General features: G+C 39.9%; 1 protein-coding gene across 1 annotated transcript in view; it reads left to right on the top strand.

The window, feature by feature from the left end:
- PON3 (paraoxonase 3) overlaps window positions 1–17732 on the top strand; it is a 29964-nt gene extending 12232 nt beyond the window's left edge. Inside the window, exons 4-9 of the mRNA XM_045864676.3 lie at window positions 1683–1848; window positions 6944–7070; window positions 10486–10686; window positions 11927–12008; window positions 12265–12393; window positions 14813–17732. Of these exons, the coding sequence (XP_045720632.1) occupies window positions 1683–1848; window positions 6944–7070; window positions 10486–10686; window positions 11927–12008; window positions 12265–12393; window positions 14813–14971 (864 nt within the window). The 3' untranslated portion in view covers window positions 14972–17732. The remainder of the gene's footprint in view (window positions 1–1682; window positions 1849–6943; window positions 7071–10485; window positions 10687–11926; window positions 12009–12264; window positions 12394–14812) is intronic.
- Window positions 17733–22341: the final 4609 nt, after the last annotated feature.

Consider the following 22341-nt stretch of genomic DNA (forward strand, 5'->3'; position numbering starts at 1 on the left):
GGGAGAAAGGAAGAAAATTGATAAAATTGAAGAATTACCAAGACAGAAAGGAGGGAATCAGAGGAAATTCATGTTGAGTGCCATGGGTTTTTTTGTTTATTTGTTTGTTTCAGAGAAGTAGGAGGTAAAGTCATCCATTGAGAATAAAGAGGAAGAAGGTATGTGCTCTGGAAGATAATAAAATAAATTGAGAATGGATACTTGGGAAAATGCAATAGATTACCTATTAGAATGAACAAAGAGATTGATAAACAGTGTTGAAGGTCTGATTGAAGTTGCGATGATAACTTTGCTGTAGAAGTTTTCAGGCAGATTTCAGACTGGCCCTATATAAAAGCTAGACCAGGGCAAAGGGAGTTGGCAGGAATTTGATAAGGAAGCAGGAAGCAAAGTGTGTGACTTCCTTAGAAGACTGACTATTGATTGATGATGACAGGTTCAAGGCCTGGAAGGAGAAGTTTGTGGCCAGGGGCGTGGGGATCTCTCCTCCAGGTGAGGTGACCTAAGAAAAATGAAGCCGGAATTATACCTCCTCGGATGGGCTTCTGCAATGTCATTGTCAATGTCTGGGGAAAAGCCAGGTTTCTGGTAAGATTTAGGCATAGAAGAACTGTTCTTTAAAAAGCTCGAAGACGTATATGGGGTTGTTTGCAACTAAAGATTGATTCCCCCAGGGGTGGGGTGAAGGACAGTGGAAGGGCCGAGAATAGTATTATTGTAAGTAAGTGTGTGGAGGTGTGTATGCGTGATTATAAGAAAAGGAGGGGACAGGAAGACAGAAGATCGAGTAAGAATGAGATCATTTAAATTGACCATAAATGGAAATGAGGGTACAAGAAACGATATAAAATTGTTGATGTTAATATATATCAGAGTGATGGGGGAGGGTGCCAGGGAGGAAGTGGGCTGAGTTTTGTCATTGGTGTATCACAAACCAACTCCAAGTTTGACACAATGACCTGGGATGCAGCAAAGGCCCATTGCCTATTATTGGTTGATAGACATGCGTTATTGGTCCTTCCAGGAGAAAGAGCCACTGTCCAGGTTACTGACATAAACTTTTTGCAGTATTTGAAGAAAAGGATTCATGTCCAAATTTTGAGACCTAACTATAGGGACAACATAGGTCAGAAATAGTCAACTTTACGTGACTGGTTCCCCTATGTGAATTCTTGGCTGCTTCTAATATTTGTCACTACGTAATATAATGGATGTAGGGAGGGGAGCAATGTAAGGAAAGCATATACCCCTTGTCTCTGCTTTAAGGAAGGTTAGTTGATGACTATCAGGACTGGAAAGGACAGACTCTCAGGACTTAGCAATCCTACCCTTTAACTTTCTCTTTTTATAAAAGAGGAACTAGAGGCATGGCAGGCCAAGGGACTCACACAAAGGAACCCAGCCTAGTGTCTTGCATTACACTTTTTGGCTTCACCCTTTCTCTCTATATTAGTAATTGAATATGGGTTCTTCCCACATTCCCATTCCCATTCCCAGTGACCCAGGTGTCATTGGTAATCCCTCAGATCAGATAATGGCACCAGCTGACAGAGCGAAAAATCCCAGAAATCTAAAAGAAATGCACGTCTTTGAATATTTTTGTTAGACTTTGAGATTTTAGCTTCCATATGAAAATATTGTGAAGCATATATATGCATTTACTTATTTTATATTTTTTACAGGGATTAAAATATCCAGGCATGCCAAACTTTGCACCAGATGAGCCAGGACAGATTTTCTTGATAGATCTGAATGAGCCAAACCCAAGGATCCAGGCACTAAACATCAGTGATGGTTTCGACAAAGCATCATTTAATCCACACGGAATCAGTACTTTCATTGATGAAGGTAAAGCCCGAATGCTTAAAAATAAGGGGTAAACAAGGGAAATACAAGCCACTCAACCTCCACAACTCAATGTGTATGTGAAAGGAGGGAAAATTTTATTTTACCGGAAAGATGTATATTTGTAAGATAATAAATGTGTACCAAACATTTGTAAACACCACATTAAAGAAGGGAGACTACAAGGTGGTCATTCCTTCTTCCTCTTACCTCCTTCTCTTTCCATTTGACCTTCAAAACCAGTTTGGAGACTGTTCTCAGAAATCTAACATATAAACTCAAAGGCCTTTGAAAATAATTGTGTGTGACATTAGAAAACATAACATGAAAGAAAACAAGATAAACTAGACTTCATCAAAATTAAAAACTTTCCGGTTCAAAAGACACCGTGAAGAAAGTGAAGAAATAGCCCAAAGAATGAAAGAAAATATTTGCAAATCATATATCTGATAAGAGGCTTGTATCAAGAATATATAAATCATTCTTACAACTCAACAACAAAAAGACAACCCAATTAAAAAATGGACAAAGGATCTTAGTAGACATCTCCAAACAGATATGCAAATGGCCAATAAACACAGAAAAGATATTTAATATCCTTAGTCATTAGGGAAATGCAAATCAAAACCATAATGAGATAGCACTCCATTCCCACTGGGATGGTTATAATAATAATAATAATAAAGCAGACAATGACAAATGTTGGCAAGGATGAGGAGAAATTGGAACCCTCACACTTTGTTGGTGCAGCCATTTTTTTTTTAAGATTTTATTTATTTATTTGAGAGAGAGAGACAGAGTAAGCAAGAGAGAGAGCACAAACGGGACAGGGGGCGGCGGTGGAAGGGCAGAAGGAGAAGCAGAGTCCCCGCTGAGCAAGGACCCCGATGTGGGGCTCGATTCCAGGACCCTGGGATCATGACCTGAGCTGAAAGCAGATGCCCAACCTACTGAGCCACCCAGGTGCCTCAGTGTGGCCATTTTTGAAAGCAGTTTAGCAGTTCTTCAAAATGAACACAGAGTTACCATATGATCCCCAAACTCCATCCCTTGGTATGTCCGCAACAGAACTGAAAACATAGGTCCACACAAAAACTTATACACAGATGTTCATGGCAGCATTATTCCTAATACCCAAAAGGTGAAAGTAACCCAAGTTCTCACCAAGTGATGAATGTATATACAATGGGATATTATTTGGCAATAAAAAGGAATAAAGTTCTGACACATGCTACAACATGGATAAATTCTGCAAACATTATCCTAAGTGAAAGAATTCAATCACTAAAGGCCACATAGTGTATGATTGCATTTATATCAACTGTGCAGAATTGGCAAATTCATAGAGACAAGAAGTAGCTTAGTGGTTAGCAGGGGCTGGGAGAAATGAGGAATGACAGCTAATGTGTTTGGGCTCTCTTTTTGGGCTGATAAAAAAGGTCTGGAGCTAGAGAGTGGCTATGGTTGCACAACTCTGTGAATATACTAAACGCCACTAAATTGTACAGTTTAAAATCTTGAGTTTAACGACAATGGATTTTATCGCACAAAAACTGTTGCAGGGTGCCTGGGTGGCTCAGTTGGTTAAGCGACTGCCTTCGGCTCAAGTCATGATCCTGGAGTCCCGGGATCGAGTCCCGCATCGGGCTCCCTGCTCAGTAGGGAGTCTGCTTCTCCCTCTGACCCTCCTCCCTCTCATGCTCTCTGTCTCTCATTCTCTCTCTCTCAAATAAATAAATAAAATCTTTAAAAAAAAAAAACTGTTGCAAAACAATCTAAGTTATTAGTACATTGTATATACTTTAAAACAACAGTTTCTGATGTTACTTGGTACTTGTTCATTGTTCATAATTCCCAACTAATTTAATTTTTAGATATTTGTGGGTCCATAGGGCATGTGGAAAATAAAAACAGTGAGACCTCATTAATAGTAACTATGTGAAGGAAAGGCCAAATGGAAGTGTTGCAATTCGGAATTTTTAAAGAAATTGTGTGTTAATTCTTTCAAATTCATACTGGAGTCCCAATGTATTGTTAAGAATACATTTGTTGGAGTGATTTTATTGAATAAAAAAAGAATGATTAATAATTATTAATTCACTCATCCAACAGATCTTTGTTTAATTCCTTTGGTCTACATGAATAGACTTGTTCATTTTTAAATAAGTGGATTCCTTTTAAAATTTTCATATTTAATTTATTCCTCAAAATAAAACACTGGGCCCAGCCTTGGTATTTCTCCCCTTCCTGCCCCATTCAGTCACCTAGTTCCAATGTTCTGTCCAATTTACCCTTCAAATATCTCTCCAAGCTGTCCACCTCTCCCCATCCTCGATGCCACCGTCCCATCCCAAGCCCCCAACATGTCTTCCCTAGATTCTATAATGGGCCCCCTGACTATACCTTCTCTCTTATACTACCTCCATCCATTTTCATAAGCAAGAGTTATTTTTTATGCAAATCTGATCATGTCCCTTCCTTCTTAAAATTCTCCATATTGTTTCCATTACTCTGGAGAAAAGTCTCAATTCTCCAGAGTGGCCTGGGATCCGAGGCGCCTACCCATGTGTATTCTGGCATGTGGGTGTTTTCTCCAGCCTCACCAGATACCACCTTCCCCTTGACTCCCTGGACCAGCCATACTGGATTTCCTTTAGACCTATAAAATGCTCCATGCCTCAGGGCCTTTGCATTTGCAGTTCCCTCTGAGTGAAATGTCTTTCCACCACTTCTGATTTACTCTTCCTCATCATTCAGGCCTCAGTTTAAATGTCACCTTCTCAGGGAGCCTTTCCACCATCTTGTTTCCGGGTGTGAACCTTATTATATTTCTTTTCAGTATAGTCCTTCTTTTAGCACTCATCAAAATGGTAATTAAAGTTTTTTATTAATGTTAAATGGTACCAACCTTCTCTCCCTCTCCCACTATTGCTCTATAGTGAGCTCCTTCACATCTTTAGATCCAAGCTTGTCACTCTTTAAGTGGGTGCCACTCTATGAAGAAGGCATCTCCCCTCTCCAGTATTCTTGTATTTACTAATTATTTCCTCCCTGTTTTCTTCTCTAGAATACAGTCACCATAAAATCATGTGTGACTTGTTTATTGCTGGATTCCCATAGTCTAGAACAATGTCTGTTGCATAGTAGGTGCTCTATGAACATGTGTTAAATGAAGAAATGAGTGAACCCCATGAGACAGGGCAGATATTAATACTCAGTTTTATAGATGGAGAAATGGAGTTTGAAGAAATGCAGTGACATGTGACTTCACATCTGTCATTAATAAATGGCAGTTCCAGAAGTAGAACCCAGGTGATCTTCTTCCTAATCCTATATCCTTTATTTGGGTGAAATTAGGGCGCCAAGCTCTGATTAAATTATTCGAGTCACCGTTTTCTGGCCTGACCCCTCTCTGGACACCTTCATTGGAGAAAGTGTAATGAGTGACCAGATTAACCTGGAGCTTTTTTATTGCATGGGATAGTGCTAGAGGTGGATTTTTTTTTTTTTTGAGGTATGGGGAGTAGGGGTTCGTTTTTTTATTTTGTTTTTGTTTTTTGAGATGGAACCAGTTTACAGATTAACCCTCAAGCATTTAATCAGACTTTCAGAAGCTGAATATATTATGATTGCAATCTTATTTTACTTATTAGTTACTTCCTTTAGTTATGCATTTAATAAGGGCAAAACATTACACATAAATTGGAATGGAATGAAAAGACAAAAACCAAAAATATTCTTACCGACCATCTCTTATATGGAAGGAGGGGTCCAGTAGAAGCCTAAAGAAGGGGTAAAACCAGGGCAGCACATATAATGTTCATGCTGTGTCTGGCTGAAGGGCCACGTGGGGGCTGAAATCCAACTCAGGCTTTGCTTGCCAAACCTCAGGCCCTGGAACAGAGCTGGGTTGGACTAAAAGAAAGATTCACCTGTGAGGAAGCGCCTTTCCTTAATTAGGGTTAAAGTACCTGTGTGTTGGGCGCCTGGGTGGCTCAGTTGGTTGGGTGACTGTGTTCAGCTCAGGTCATGATCCCGGAGTCCTGGGATCGAGTCCCACATCGGGCTCCCAGCTCAGCAGGGAGCCTGCTTCTCCCTCTAACCCTCTCCCCTCTCATGCTATTTCTCTCTCTCTCTCCCTCTCTCTCAAATAAATAAATAAATAAATAAATAAATAAAATCTTAAAAAAAAAAAAAAGTACCTGGGTGTTTCAGGGGCCCTGAGTATAACCCTTGCATCTCAGGGCTGGCACTTGTTCTATTGCATGATTGGGAACCCATCAAGAAAGGAATAGGGGACATGAATACAGATCAGGTCCTGCAATGGGAGGATGGGGCCAGGCTCTTTCAAACTCCAGAGCTCATCTGACCTAGAGCTTCTGTCAAGTCAGAAAACAGTATTTTGAGAAAACAGATTACTACCTTCCATCCTGTCCCCGGCAGTTCACATTTCAATATGAAAACAGAGAGGTGAATATTCTCGAGGATGGCAGTACCCAGAACTGATTAGTCTTCTTTCTCTTGCATTCATATTTACTTCCATGTCCGTTGGGCTCATTAAATATTGTGGTTGCAACGTTAGGTAGTTGACTTGTGTCAGAACTTTATTCTCTAGTGGGACACGTTCCTTATTTTAAGGTATTTACATAGCCATGACATTTCTTGAGCATGTGTTGCAATGTAAGCATTTCTCACAGAAGGAATTCTCAGCATCCTCTTGCTTGCTTGCAACCACTTCTTTTGTTGAAGGGCCACCTTGGGAAACCACATCCGTCTATGTGCCGTTGTAGTTCTGTATCTTCCTGTTGGAGAGGGTATGTAATGAGGCTCAGGAGACCACTGAGAAACATCTGGGCTTGGCTCTGCCACTTGGCGGTGGTGAAATTGATGATGAGTTATTCACCTTCTGAGCCTCATTTTTTTTTTAGTAAAATGGGGATTCTGGCGTTTAACCTAGGAGGTATGCTGCGGGAATCAAATGCAAGGTATATAAGAAAAGTGCTTGAACATGACCAAGTTGTACACCAAGTCTAGTAATATAATAATAGTTGCAATAGAAGTAAACTTCTTGGAAATTATGCCTTTTTTTCTACCTCAGACCATACTGTGTATCTTTATGTTGTGAATCATCCCCACATGAAGTCCACGGTGGAGAAATTTAAATTTGAGGAAAAACAACGTTCTCTTGTACACCTGAAAACTATAAAACATGAACTTCTCAAAAGGTATGGACTTAAAGTATCCTGTACTATTTATTTTGCACCTCTGCTGTGTGCTTTGTTTTCTTTGGTTCAGCAGGCTTAAACTTTTGTTTTGTAGCATTTTTTTCCTAAAGCTTTCAAGAGGTTCCCATGGTGACACTGCCCAGCACCTCACTAGAAATTGCTGTATTCAGTATTGAATATCTTTATATTCTCCAACTTTCTGAAAGCATTTTAATCCTATAAAGGTACTCAATTAGATTCCCAGCTCTAATTCCATCCTCCATACCACAACAATGCAATACCCACTATTGGGCTCTCTTCAAACACCTACATCTGTTTCTAATTGTCCCAGTAGGTTGTGTTCTGAGAGCCTACTGACTGGGTGTTATAACCAGCCTCCAGATGGGCCATTCCTTTGTTTGATAAAAGCTTTAGAGCAGCATTTGAAAAAAGGCTGTAGGCACATATAAAAATTCACATTTACTAAGCACTATGTGCCAGGCCCTGTGTCAAAATGCTTCATTTAATTCTCCTAACAGCCTTTAGTAATAGGCATGAGTAAACTGGAACCTAAGAAGTTTCGGGTTAACTAACTTGTCCAAATCACATAATTTGTAAGTGGCAGAACCGGGGTGTTAGCCTAGATCAGTTTGAATTCAAAGCTGGACTCTCAGTCACTGTGATGAACATCCTTCTTACTGTGTTGAGAAGAAAAATAGTTTAGTTTTTTAGTGGGTAGTTTGCCTGTTCCAAGGCTGTAACAAACAAAGAAGAATTTGTCTTTTATGAAGTGGACTCAACGCTGAAAGTCAGTAGAGGTTAATCCTTCCTGCAATAGAAGAATAGGAAAAGAAAAGGAAGGAAGGTCACCTTTTCTCCTTTGCTCTCTTTCTCAAAATCATGTATGAATTTCTCCTCATAGAATTTGGGGGTGACAAAAGCAGAGGCAGAAGAAGTGAAGTTGGGGGGTCAATGAACTCTTCCCATGAGGCATTGCACTGGGTTCACAGTCACCGCCACGGGGTGACTGAGAAACTGGACGAATCCCTCAGCCTATGCGTCAGTGTCCTCAGCGAAATGGGGGTTCTCTCACTGGCCTGACTTACCTAACCGGCAAAGGTGACATATGACCTCACTGAACGAGTTCTTTTCCGTGAAAGCACAGCATGAGGGAAAACTCAATAGGCAACTACTTTATTGGAGAGTTACTATCCCAGGACCCAGAAGTGAGGGATCAGCCTGAGGCAGGGCAAGGGGGTATTATGGGTTGAATTGTGTCCTCTCAAAAAGATACGTTGAAATTTTACCCAGCCACCCCCCCTTGCAACAGTTCAGAACATAACCTTATTTAGAAATTGGATTACTGCAGATATACTTAGTTAAGATGAAGTTATATTAAAAGTGGGGGTGGATCCTTAATCCAATATGACTCGTGTCCTAATAAGAAGACAAACAGGGAGAATGCATGTGGGGATGGAGAGTGAGATTGGAGTGAAGCATCCACAAGCCAAGGAATGTCTGGAACGACTAGCAACTAGAAGAGGCAAGGACAGATTCCCCCATAGAACCCTCAGAAGGAGCATGGCTCTGTCAGCACCTTGATTTCAGATGTCTCGCCTCCTGTGAGACAGAAAATTTCTATTGTCTTACACTCCCCGCATTGTGGCACTCTGTCACGGCAATACTAGGAAGCTCACACAGGGGGAGGCTATCGTGAGTGGTTATTAAGCCAGCCACTGTTAAGTGCAACTGCTTGAAATCATGGGATTGTCCTCCTGTAAGCAACATAAGCAACATGAGCCTCATTTTAGGACAGTCTGGCCACAAGAAGAAAGTCCCTTCTCCTATGAGTCAAGGTTTGCCCCAAAGGGTGTTAACTCTTGCACATTCCTGGTTGTGCACGTGCAAGTCAAGTCTGGTGATACCCTGTGCTTTGGCATCAACACAGAAGCCTGGAAGCAGGAGCCTGAGGCCCGTCACAGAAATGAGGTAAGGCTGTATAAGGCTACGCTATGGAAGGTCTGTCAGAACCAGGCAGAACTGGTTGAAGAAGTGCCATCTGGAACAGGGCAGGTGAAGCTCTGAGGACCTAAAGAGGATTTTTGAGAGGTGCCCTGATACTCAGCCTTAACCAAGCATTTCAAGGGATAGAACAAGGTGCTATGGGATTGAACTGAACCTATGGTGTCTGCCAATACTTTCTGGAAGAAGGAATGCTTAAGCTGAGACCCAAAAGATGAGTGGCCTAATGACCCTGGGAAAGTCATCATAAATCAAAACCTCAAAGTACTTCCTGATTCATCCAAATTTTTTTATAAATTCAATCTAAAAGTATTTAATTTTTTTTTTACTTTTTTTTCAAGTTGCCATCTCTTTTTTTTCTTTTCCAAAATGTCAATGACTTTATTGCTCTTTACTCTTATGAGAGTATGACTTGTTTCATTTAAAAATTTTAATAATACCGAAGAACATAAGCAAGAATGAAGAGCGCTCACAATCCTGATATAAAGATCAAGATGGACTGGGTTATTTGGAAATTGCAGAACCAGGGTGTTAGCCTAGATTGGTCTGAATTCAAAGCCAGACTCTCAGTCACCGTGATGAACATCCTTCTTACTGTGTTGAGAAAAATAGTTTAGTTTTTTTAGTGGATAGTTTGCCTGCTCCAAGGCTGTAACAAACAAAGAAGAATTTGTCTTTTTTATGAAATGGACTCAACGCTGAAAGACAGTAGAGGTTGATCCTTTCTGTGATAGAAGAATAGGAAAAAAATTGTTACAATCACAGAAAAGAAAAACTGTAATGTTTTTAGTGGCTCAAAACCACAAATTTTGTTTTGTTTTCTTACTCAGGCTACATGTCCAAGGTAAATGATTCAAGGACTCAATTTTATATTGTCCTCATGTAGGGCCCTAAGAGGCCACACTTTCAGTCATCAGAAAAGTTGCTGGTTACTGTCGAAGAGTAAGGGAAGCATGGTGGGTCACATACTGGCTTGTCTTCCATCCAGAAGCCACGTGCCACATCACTTCATCTCAATGGCCAAAAGCAAGTCTCATGGCTGGGCCAAACATCCAGGGCATGGAGAAGCCTCATTCTAGAAGAAAGAGAACCAGAACTATTGGTGACCACCACACACAACCATTATTGACATTTATGAGTCAACAATTTGGAGTTGAGGTTTGTTTGTATCTTTATGTGTTTTTGCTGACTTCTGTGGAAGGGAAGATTGAGAGAATAATAAACGGCTAAAAGAAAACCCGTCAGGTGCAATGAAAAATCATGTGCTTTGTGTGGAATTCATACCGCTTCATGCATACTTTTTCAAACTGATGAACATAAGGGTCTTTGAAATTCAAGGTTTTTGACAACAATCTAGATATTTAAATACTCCATGGGTTTTGCTCTCTCTCTCTCTTTCTTTTTTTCACTTTAGCCTGAATGACATTGTGGTTCTTGGACCAGAACAGTTTTATGCCACAAGAGACCACTACTTCACCAACTTCTTCTTGGTACTATTAGAGATTATCATGGATCTTCGTTGGACTTATGTTGTTTTCTACAGTCCAGAAGAGGTCAAAGTGGCAGCCAAAGGATTTAGTTCTGCCAATGGGATCACAGTCTCACTAGACAAAAAGTAAGCTTTTATAATTTTCCAATACTTTGCTCTTGACATTTTAGTGGATTCCTTCCTTTAAGAGGTGTTTACTTCCTTAGGCCTAAGTAGTCACTATATAAGTGGACGGACCAGATGTGGCCAGGATTCACACTCTATGGGTGATCATAAGCACACCATTTGCCCTCTTACATGTCAGGCTCCCCCCCAATGAAATGAAGGATGTGGACTCAAGGATGTGAGGTCCTTGTTTCAATTTATTATGTGACTCTAGAAACACAGTTACCCAACACACTGAAAAGGACAATAAATGCACAATATCTCTGCCCTTTATGAGGCTGAAAGGTGTTTAACCACTTACACGAAGTTGAGTTACCCAAAAGTTCTTTTTAGAGAAGGAGACCTGACTTAGACTGGGCATTGTGATTGTATGAACTTCAGATTTACTGATATACTACAGTAGACTTTTCTATAAGAAAATCCGATTTTATGCAGCATGAAATTCTATGAGAAACTCTTTTAAAGTGTTTTAAAATGGAAGGTTTTTAAAAAAGAAACGTACCCATGAATATTAATATGTGCATTTGAGATAATAGAGATGATCCCTATAGAAAACAACTCTAGCAGCAGCTGGGTGGCTCAGTTGTTAAGCATTAAGCATCTGCCTTCGGCTCAGATCGTGATCCCAGGGTCCTGGGATCAAGCCCCGCATCGGACTCCTTGCTCAGCGGGGAGCCTGCTTCTCCCACTCCCACTCCCCTACTTGTGTTTCTGCTCTCGCTATCTCTCTCTCTGTCAAATAAATAAATGAAATCTTAAAAAAAAAAAGAAAACAACTCTAAGTGTTCTTCCTCTTTTTAAAAATGATTGTGATTGAGCCTCATGGTTATCTGATACTTCTTTGTAAGCACTAGTTATTTTGTGGAAGTATAGACTCTTTTGACCATATAATAAAGAGATCTGCTTACCTCCACCCAATTTAAGGAAAAAATTGTGACTCCTAAGTCATGAGACTGAGCTTATATGTCACCTAGAAACATCAAGGTCATTACTTTAAAGTCACATCTCATATTTAAAGCTTACTTAAAGCTCTTGAAGAATACTAAAAGTAAGACTGTATTATCTTCTTGTCCTGTGGTTTAGAAAGACATTGCAGTGGCACTTGGAACTCTTGTGAATTGTTAGACTTCTCCTCCAAAGTAAAAGTTAATGTCATCTTTCAATATTACTTGCTTACATGTAAATGCTATTTACTTCAAAGGTATATCTATGCAGCTGATATAACTGCTCAGAACATTCATGTACTGAAAAAACATGAGAACTGGGATTTAACTCAAGTGAAGGTAAAAGTCCCCTGGCTTGCCCACCCAGCATGGCCTCTTAGATCGGCTCCCATGCCTGACCTAGGAATGTGCTCTTTGAATGCAGGAAACATGACTATTTTAGAAGAATATTGGTGAGATTGTGCTTGCACTTCTAAAATTCAGTAGTAAGGCCCTTAAAAAGACCCCTTTCAGGAGCCAGAAGGAGCTGATGGGAGGGAGGAGTGGTAGAGAAGAAAGTTGAAACAATGTCTTTATATTTCCTCTTTGTTGGAAGGTAATACATCTGGGCACCTTCGTGGATAACTTAACTGTGGATCCGGACACCGGAGATATTTGGGCAGGATGCCATCCCAATGGCATGAAGCTGCTGATCTATAACCCTGAGGATCCTCCAGGGTCCGAAGTAAGTTCCTATACTTCTCTGAGCTCACAGGCAAAGCTGCAAGAACAATTTGTTGAGGTGACTTGGGAGAATTTAGTGGGTCATATGCGGTATTCCAGAAATGAACAAGTTCTGCATATAGAAAAAGCAGAGATTTGGGCAGGATGGGGAGATACAGCCCATTAACCTTTTCAGGTGTTCTGGTGACAGTTTAACATCAGTGCTAGACAACATGTCCCATCCTTGCAAGGGCTGTACTTGCTATTGGGAAGAATAGATAAGTAGGAGCTTGATTATTCACATTGACCTAGATAGCCATATCATATTTCCAATCTGAGAAGGGCCTGAAGTTAGACAAAGAGAGAGTCCTATGTGGGGCTACCTTTTTTCACACTACCTACTACGAAGCTCAAAAGAAAGGCTTTAAACAACTGTAGTCTGAAAACAAAATTAGTTTTTCCAGCAGGTTCTAATATATATGATAGTGTTGAAGACTGTCTCATTTTAAAGATGCTATTTGTGTTACTTAAAATCTCTTCTAAAACAGCAGTCCCTGGGTGATTAGTCGGTTAAGCATCTGACTCTTGATCTCAGCTCAGGTCTCAATCTCAGGGTCGTGAGTTCAAACCCTGTGCTGAGCTCCATGATGGGCATGGAACCTACATAAAAAAAGAAAAAAATATCTTCTAAAACAGTAGCATACATCATTGAATTTTATATGGCATTAAAAACAAGAGCAGAATTTTCTATAGCATTGAGTTTAAGAATAACAGATCTCTAGTAAATTCAATATAGATATAAATTCTTGGTACACATACTCTGAGAGATTAATTCACAAAAATTTATTGAGTGCTTATAATGGGCCAAACTTTGTTCTAATGCCTGGAACGTGTCAGAAAACAAAACATACAAAGATCTCTGTTCTTCTGGAGGGGGTATTGACAATGAAAAATAAGCGTAAGAAAAAAGTAAATTATATAGCAAGCTTGAAGATGGTAAGTTCTATGGGAAAAAAAGTATAACAGGGTAGAGGGGATCAGGATTGCTGTGAACAGGGGGATGGGCTGTCCTATTATTAAATAGAGAAATCAGGGTTAGGCCTCATTGAGAAGGTAAGTTTTGGAGAAAGATATAATGTTTGAATCTAGATTTGGGGAGTTGGGAAATTGAGATTCAAACCCTAGTCTGGTAATTGGCCCTGGTAACATACCCTTATTTCTGCTTCCAATATTGCTCTTCCTCAGTTAAAAAGAAAAAAAATTGTTTCTCTATTTTATTAACATATTAGTCACAGCTTCTTAAAAACAAACAAACAAACAAGCAAAAACTCCAAAAAATATAAAGAGAAACAAAAGTTCAGTCTGAGCCTAGAGCCTAAGGAACTGTTACCCTAAGCTAGCAATCTACCTTGGTTTCAGATACATGCCCCCAAAAGTGAGACGTATTACTTTTTTGCAAACACCCAACAGTGTCTGCCATAAGATAATGAAAATATGATCCATAGCATGTTTAGAAAATTGTTTAGAATCTTTCTCATGTCTCTATTTTCAAGTTCATCATAGGTTTATTTTAGATAGGACTTCTTCCTTCACAATCAATGACACCCTTCATTTGTGGTTCAGGCTAAACTTTTCTACATGAGTTCCAAGTTTGAGTATTTTCATGTAACAAACCTGAGATGAAGTTACAGGATCTTTCTTAAGACGAAAAAACAAAACTCAACTAAACTCTATTCTTAGTAAGTGTTGATACATATTCATGACTCATGAATTTCTAATTGGTTTTAATTCCTATCATGTCCTATTTGAGTGAACTTCATCCAGGCTATTTAGAAAACTGCGCACTTTTATGTTTACTGATGAGCAAACTAAAGCGTGTTAATCTTGAGGATCAATAACAGTAGTAGGCGGGATGTGTCAGATTGAATTCCAAAGTATGCATTCTTTATGCTTCCTAGCCACGTTATGGATGCGAGGGGGGGTTCCAGCTGGGACAACTACCATCCTACTGATTACGAGGTCAGGTTGGCTTGCTAACTGGTGTCCCTTCATCCTCTCTGTCCTGTGTTTCCCTCCCCACACAGTAGGCCTAGTCAAAGGCAAGACCCTTCCTACAGAGGAACACTATTCACTCAAGAATTAGATAAGAGCACCCACTGGTTCTCACCTCCTTCTTCTATAGGAGATGCCTTGAACTATCAAAATTGTGTAAACAATCTTGTTGGGGAATCTGGCGAATGTCAGATCACCAGTTCACTTGACTGCATAGATATAATTAGAACATTAATACTTTCATCAGAATACCAAAAAAAAAAAAATTGTACACAAATTTCACTGTATTGATTTCTGGGAAATATATTAGTCCTGGAATATTTGAGAAGAAAATGTCACTGGCAGCTGTTTGCTCATACAGCAACTGATGAATAATCTTTTCTTGACAGGTACTTCGCATCAGGAACGTTTTGTCTGAGAAGCCTAAAATCAGCACCGAGTATAGCAATAACGGCTCCGTGATTCAGGGAAGCTCCGTGGCTTCTGTGTACCACGGAAAACTGCTCATAGGCACGGTATTCCACAAAGCTCTGTACTGTCTCTTCTAGACTCCAGACATTCCAAGAAGTCTTGTCAACCAATGAAAGACAAAATGGCAAGCAGCAAAATAAATGCATTTATTTGGGGTCTTCGGGATTGCAAACATGGGAGACGTAGATTCAACTAGAATTGAGAGCGTGCCCCAGAGAGACAAAGGAGGTTAGAGTTTTTAAAGAGGAAAGAGGGAATTTATGTGAGTTGTTTGAAGAAAAGGTGCTTGGGGTTGGTATAGCTACAGTGACACTAATCTATGTGTGAATGGTTGGTAGGGCAGACAGAAAGTCCATTTATGTCCATCTTAACACCTAGTAGATGCCTTGGCTATTAGCTGAGTTTAGCAAAAATTCTGAGAATTTGATACAGAACATGGGTGCATAAGCCCCACCTCCTCGACGTCTTCCCGGCTCCCTTTTAAATAACTTTCTTAGTAATGGTCACTCAATTTTATTGTCTCTGTTGTCAGTCTACATGTTTGGTAAAAATAAACCTGTAATTAGGGGCACCTGGGTGGCTCAGTCGGTGAAGCAGTGAAGCGTCTGCCTTCAGCTCAGGTCATGGTCCCAGGATCCTGGGATCGAGCCTGGCCTCAGGCTCCCTGCTCAGGGGGAGTCTGCTTCTCTCTCCCTCTGCCTCTTCCCCAGCTTGTGCTCTCTCGTTCTCTCCCTCACTCTCTCTCTCAAATAAATAAATAAAATCTTAAAAAAAAAAACCATAATTATATGATAAGTGGAATTGTACATAAATGACAAACACCAATAATAGTGTGCCCGGCTTTTCTTATGTGAAGAAGCCTAGCGATTACATAATATCCACTAAGTCCCAAGTCAAGTGAGTGACAGTCCAATAAGAAGCCAAACTTCTCAATGCTTTTTGTCCAGTATCCCCGATATTCTTTCTACAGTAAGATGTGTAAGCTGTGGTGAGCGAGGTATCCAGCTCACCCAGGGCTCCTCGCTAACCATGAAGCAAAACTACCTCCTACATCTGATGATCTGAGACTCCAGCTCAAATACTGACAATTCCCCTTCTCTTCCTTTGATTGTGCTAGGCACAAACTGCCAGTCAAGTGCCTAGGCCATGGATAAAAGCAAGAATTGGCACCATGAAACTGCCCAAAGCCCTCTTAAAACATGCAGTCTCTCCAGTACACACAGGAAATTAGATTCTGGAAAATCTGATGGAGACCGGTCTCACTGGCTACCTTAGGGTAGAACGGGGCTGATCTGTTCCTTTGTAACAAACAGGTCTTTATGTGTAGTGCTATCCGTGTCTAAAGTACTCGAATCAGCTTACCTCTAAATCATGGGATGGGGCCTTAGGGCTATGACCTTCAACTGCTTTAAACTTTCCCTCTGGTTAATTCAATACACACCCTATTAAGCAACATCCCACAGACTTCAACCTATAAATCAGAATTAAATAATATGGCTTTGGCTTAAAGTCCTATCTTAAGGACCAACTCAACCTTAGTTTGATGAGAATAAATAGAAATGTCCTGTTCCTGGTCAAAAACCAGGACAATCTTTAGCAAATCACTAATGGGAGTCAGTCTGCCCAAGCACCCCACCCTTTTCTTTTGTGACTTCCGCTGGGGAGTAGTTAGTTGAATTTTCTCCCCCCTCTCTTCGGGATGGGGAATTGAGGAGGTTTCTTTATTTCCTAACAATTTTTGCTCAATTAGGTCTAAATTTTGCTTAAAATTTTGTATCGGGGAAAAATTCTACTATGTAGCCCATGCAACCCTTTCTGATTTAGGCAGTAAGACTGTAGTTTCCATTGATTCAGGGAAGGGATGACCCAGCAAAATGTTCCAGTCAGTTCTTAGATTTTAAGTTTCAAAAGCCTAATCATCAGAGAGACACAGAAAAAAACTATGAGCAATAACTAAGATACAGTCAATTTGAAAAAAAAAAAAGGTATTATTCTCTGTCCCTAACCCTTACACCCAATAGATTATATACAGTTTATCAGACTAAAGGGAACATGGAAAGCCAGAGATTGGATGACTAAGGGCATTTAGATTCTGGTGGGTTCCTGAGAATTGGCCCTGCCCTGCCTTCTCCCCAGGCCAACTTAGAAAAGGCTGGATGATAAAACCCCCACAGACATTTGGGGGATCTGATTGTTGAAAGACCAATGTGTCCTTTCACAGAGAGGGCTTAGGAAAGTCACAAGACTCGGGGGTTCTCTTTCATGTAGGTGAAGGAGAATGAATAGAAACGTCCCATTCCTGGTCAAAAACCACAATCTTTATGTGATTATCTTGAACCTCTTCTGTCACTTGGTGTGGGAAGGAGGGGGATTGTCCCTCCTAATAAATGCTGCATTTTGATGACTTATTCTCTGGTCTCTCTGTTTAAATTGTCAGAGATGTGTCTAGGGATATAGCTGGTGATTAGGGGTAGTTTAGCTCAAGAAGGAAAATAATAAAGATAAGAGCAAAAACCTATATGATAGCCAGAGCCAAGATGGCCCCCAAGGATCCTTACTTCCTGGTATTCATTCCCTAGCATAGTTCTTCCCACACCAAATATGGCTGTCCCCTGTCATTAATAGGATATTCCAGAAATGATGATATGTGACTGTCAAGGCTAGATTATATAAAAACATTACCATTTTGACCTTGCTCACGAAAATTGTGCATCATGATAAAAGTTACTGACTGTTTTAAAATGCTAAGCTCTGGAGTACTTTGTTATAATAATTAGTCAACTAATGAAACAGGAAACCATGTATAATGTAGAGATTCAACAAAAGCCAAAAAGTTCATTCTTTAAAAAGATTAATAAAAACTAATACACATTTGGTGAGACTTATCAAGAAAAAGAATGGCTCAATTATCCAGTGTCAAAAATGAAAAATAAGACATGCAGATTCTATAGACATTAGAGAGATAAAAGGAGTTGATGAACTACTTTATGCCAACAAATTTGAAATTTTTATGAAAAAAACAAACTCCTAAAAAGAATATAACACTCTATTAACTAGGCTAAGACTAAACTATTATGTAGAGCAAAAATCCAATGCCTTTTTAAAAAATGTGTGTTTATTTGCCTTTCATTTTCCAGTTCTTAGGAGAGTGATTGATGGGACAGCTTCCCTTGATGTGGCCATTCAGAGACATCACTGGTCGGGATCTTGCAGGAAAGAGAAGACACACTCCAACAAGGCTATTGAAGGAAACTCTTTAAGGGGACTATTGACACAAGAGTAGGAAGGTTAAGGGAAACGAACAAGGTACAATAAAACACCCCAGTGCTAGCAACGGAGAGGGAGAGATGGGGAGTGAGGGTGGGGGAGGCGAAGGACTCTTTCTAACTCTAGGTTTGAAGGAACAAAGTGTCGAAGCAGCTACTAAAATCAGAAGAGAATAGATAAAGTAGAGACTATCGCAAAAGATGCTGTGGCCATTGGTAGAAGGAGGCAACCACCCTGTGACAACTCAGCAGAGAGAAACAGAGGAAATAATGATCTTGACTTAACTCCCCTTCACCCTCCCAACTAGAAGACAGAAGACAAGGGAGCTATTAATGGAGCCCATAAAGCCTCCAGGATGCAGAGCAATGGGGAGTTGCATAGAGGGTGGATCTTGAGCATCATGTTGCTAAACCATTGTTCCCAAGGAGATTGCAGTTATCTGCATGGTGAAAGCTAGGTCACCACCACAGCTGTGTCCATCAAACTGGAAGGAGAAAGAGGAGAGAGGATGTCAAGGAGAAATACCCGGTGTCTTAAGACCCAGGACTAGAAATGGTAGTCATTACTTCTTCTCCCCTACTAATAGTAGGAACTAATCACGTGGCCACATGTAACTAATGACAAGGAAAATTGAGTGATGTCATATGACTGGAGAGGCATATGTTCCAGGAGAAAGGAAGAATACATTTTAGGGAACAATTACTAATCTGGGCCATGGTCCACCCTTCAGCCACTAAATATCCCTCTCCACCCTTCTCCCTTGCCAAGGAACATAAACTAAATTTCTATCCAATTTCTGTATCCAGCTCAAAGCACAGGACCTTCTGGGTGACGTTTTGACCTCTGCATTAGGTCCATATATGGCTGCATGTGGCAGCCCAGAAAATAAAATTATTGCCCCATACACACATCCAATTACAATAATTGAATATGAACTAAAACACTCCTAGTGAAAGAAAGGAGGACTGGAAATACACTCAGCTCTGGAACAAGGAGATTATCCCACCAGAGAGGAGTTGAGAAGATGCCCTGTCTTGGCAGTGATGTACTTTCCTGTGTTCTGTTATTCCAAATTTTGCCCCTTGGGAACGTGTCCTAGTGCTTTATGCTTTGAGGCCACATCTGAAGTGGATTTTGGAAAGACTGTAATTTTAGTAGCCCCCTTCCTACAGGTATTGGTTTGAGAGTCTGAGGACATTTTCAGGCCAGGCTTTTGGTTGCTTTTGAAATGTAAGTATCTAAGAAACCCGATAGGCTTCTGCCTCTGTTTTCATTCAGTGCCATGTGCCAACAACAACATGCTCAGATTTCTTTTTGGAACATTGTTTTTAAGCCCACTTTACTTGCTGGTTTCCATGTCTATCCATTGCTCTCATTTATATGCTGTCTCCTTTGAGGCGATCTGAATAATGGGTAAAATGAGGCCATACATCAATATAATCTTCCACAGTACTAGATCCCTTAGCTTTCCTAATTGGGAAAAGCTACGAGTTATAGCAATCCTACCTCCTGCTGTTGGGGCACAGAACCAAATTTCTAGACCGTCTCAATAGTCTTCTGCTTTATGTCCACCAGTTTCTACCTGAGCACATATTTTCTTACTCTCCTCTATTACAAACATCAAAGAACAACCAACACACATCAATATTCTTGTTACTCTGTGGTTAAGGGGCCAGCCTTTCAGATGACTGCAGGAGACAGTTTTATTATACATTTTTGTGATGACATTATAAGGGTCTCCGATTTTGCAGCCTGTGATATCTGTTTCCTCAACTCTAGTCTAACCACATATTTAAAATTATTCTTAGAAACCCATTTCTAGGTTCAAATTTCTATATTTCTAAGGTCATGTTAAGCTATTATAACAAAGGGACCCCAAATATACTGGCTTAAAGAATACAGACATTGCTAAAAGGTAGTCCAACATAGTGGGTGAGAGCACAGATTGGGGAATCCAATTTTCTGGATTTGAATCCCAGTTCAGTTGCTTACTAACTGTGCAACCCTGGTCTTGTCTGAGTCTCAGTTTTATTATCTTTAAAACTAAGGTAATGGGGTGCTTAGGTGGCTTGCTTGATTGGACGTCTGATTCTTGGTTTCAGCTCAGGTCATGATCTCGGGGTCGTGGGATGGAGCCCTGTGTTGGGCTCTGCGCTTGGCATGGAGTCTACTTGAGATTCTCTTCCTCTTCCTATCTCCTCCCCCTGCTCTCTCTCTCTCCCATAAATAAATAAATAAAATTGAGGTAATAATAGTAACTACCACCTAGGATTGGTAAGAAGATTAGAAGAGTTAGTATATGTAAAACTTAGCAGTGCTTATTGCATGCCAGGGTTATATAAGTGCTTGCTAATTTAAAAAATACATCTTTAATCTCTTTCACATAAAAAAACTGCAGATGAGTGCTCCTGAGACAGATCATTTTGAAAATTCAAATCCTTGTGGTACTTCAGGGGCCTAGCAGTTTCCATGCAGTTGGCCTTTGTTCGGTAGAGCATTGTCGTCTTCATGGTCAGTCATCATATTGGGTTGCATCACATGGAAATGGGAGAGAAATGGCTTACCAAATGTGTGCAGGCTCAACCTGGAAATGGCACAAGCTGCTTCCACTGACATTCTCTTAAGAAGAGCATAGTCATGTGGCTATACCTAATTGAAAGCAAGGCTGGAAAATTTAGTTTCGCTGGGTAGCCCTGTGCCCAGAAAGGAGGGCTTTATGTAGGTAGCTAGTGTCCTCTACCATAGGACCTTAAATGGACTCGAAAAGAGTTTGGAAATCATAATTCTATACTCATTATAGGAATTAGTTAGTAATAAAAAAATCATCACATTAAAAGAAACTAAAAACCAGAGACAATCAAGTGTTGATAAAGTTGAAATGGATAAATAAATTACAGTAAATCCATACAGTAAAATACTATCTAGCCATCTATACCACAGTTAGAGCCAAATGGAATGACGTGGATGAATTCCACAAATAATGAACACAAATGTTGAGCTAACAACAACAACAAAATGAATACAAGTAGTATGCTTTTATTTGTGGAAAATTCCAAGAGAAGCAAAATCAAATAATGTTGTTTGAGGATGCATGCATAAGTTATTAAGTTAAAGAATAGAGAGGTGATAGTTATCACAAAAGTTAGGATAGTGGCTGCCTCTAGGGAAGGGGGGGATTATGGTCAGGGAATGATACATGGAGAAACTTCTGGGGTACTGACAATATCATATTTCCTGACTTGAATGGTGGTTTCATTGCATTTCTTTTACAATCATTCTATAACTGTGTATATATATATATTTTTTTTCATAGATCTCAGGCATATACAATATATCTCACAATAGATTTTTCATGCATAAGAAAGAGGTAAGTTGACCTCAAAAAATAAAAATGAAGGGCAGAAGTTGGCCTAACAATAAAAACAGTTTAGTATTTGTGAAAGAAAAAAAAAAACACACACACACACAAAAACAGGTAGATCAACGGAATAGAATAGAGATCTCAGAGATATTTCTCTTTGGGGAATTAATATTAGATAAAGTTAGCTGTACCAATTAATAAGTAAGGGATGTTTGCTTAGGAGATGACATTGGGAGAATGGATTTGCTCTATGGAAGGAAATAAAACTATGTCCTACCTAACATCACCGGGTAACTCCCAACAGGTGTATATAACCTTTGGAGTTAAAAGAAGACAATGTAGGAGAGTATCTTTATGACCTAAGGGTAGGGAAGGACTTCTAAAAAAAATTTTCAAAAATATAAATCTTATGATAAAGAAGTTGGTTGAATTTGAGTCATCAAAATGAAGAATTTCCATTCAGGGAAAGGACCACTGACAAAGATAATAGACAAATATCAGAATAAGAAATATTTGCAATGTCAAACTGACAAAGTATTATTAAGTGCAATATATTAGGAACTCTAGAAATAAAAAAGTGGAGATAGTGACCCCAAAGAATCAGAGGCAAATGGTATGAAGAAGAAATTTACAGAAGAAGGGGAAGAAATGAAGCACATGAAAAGATGCTCAGATGTTCAGAATCCTTAGTAACTGGAGAAGTGTCATTTAAAACAGCACTCTAGGGGCACCTGGGTGGCTCAGTCAGTTAGGTGGCTGCCTTCGGCTCAGGTCATAATCCCAGAGTCCCGGGATCCAGCCCCACATTGGGATCCCTGC

The sequence above is a fragment of the Mirounga angustirostris genome, unplaced genomic scaffold (assembly GCF_029215605.1).
Source record: "Mirounga angustirostris isolate CCGP_5_RB_7025 unplaced genomic scaffold, mMirAng1.0.hap1 SCAF_12, whole genome shotgun sequence".
Classification (NCBI taxonomy): Eukaryota; Metazoa; Chordata; class Mammalia; order Carnivora; family Phocidae; genus Mirounga; species Mirounga angustirostris.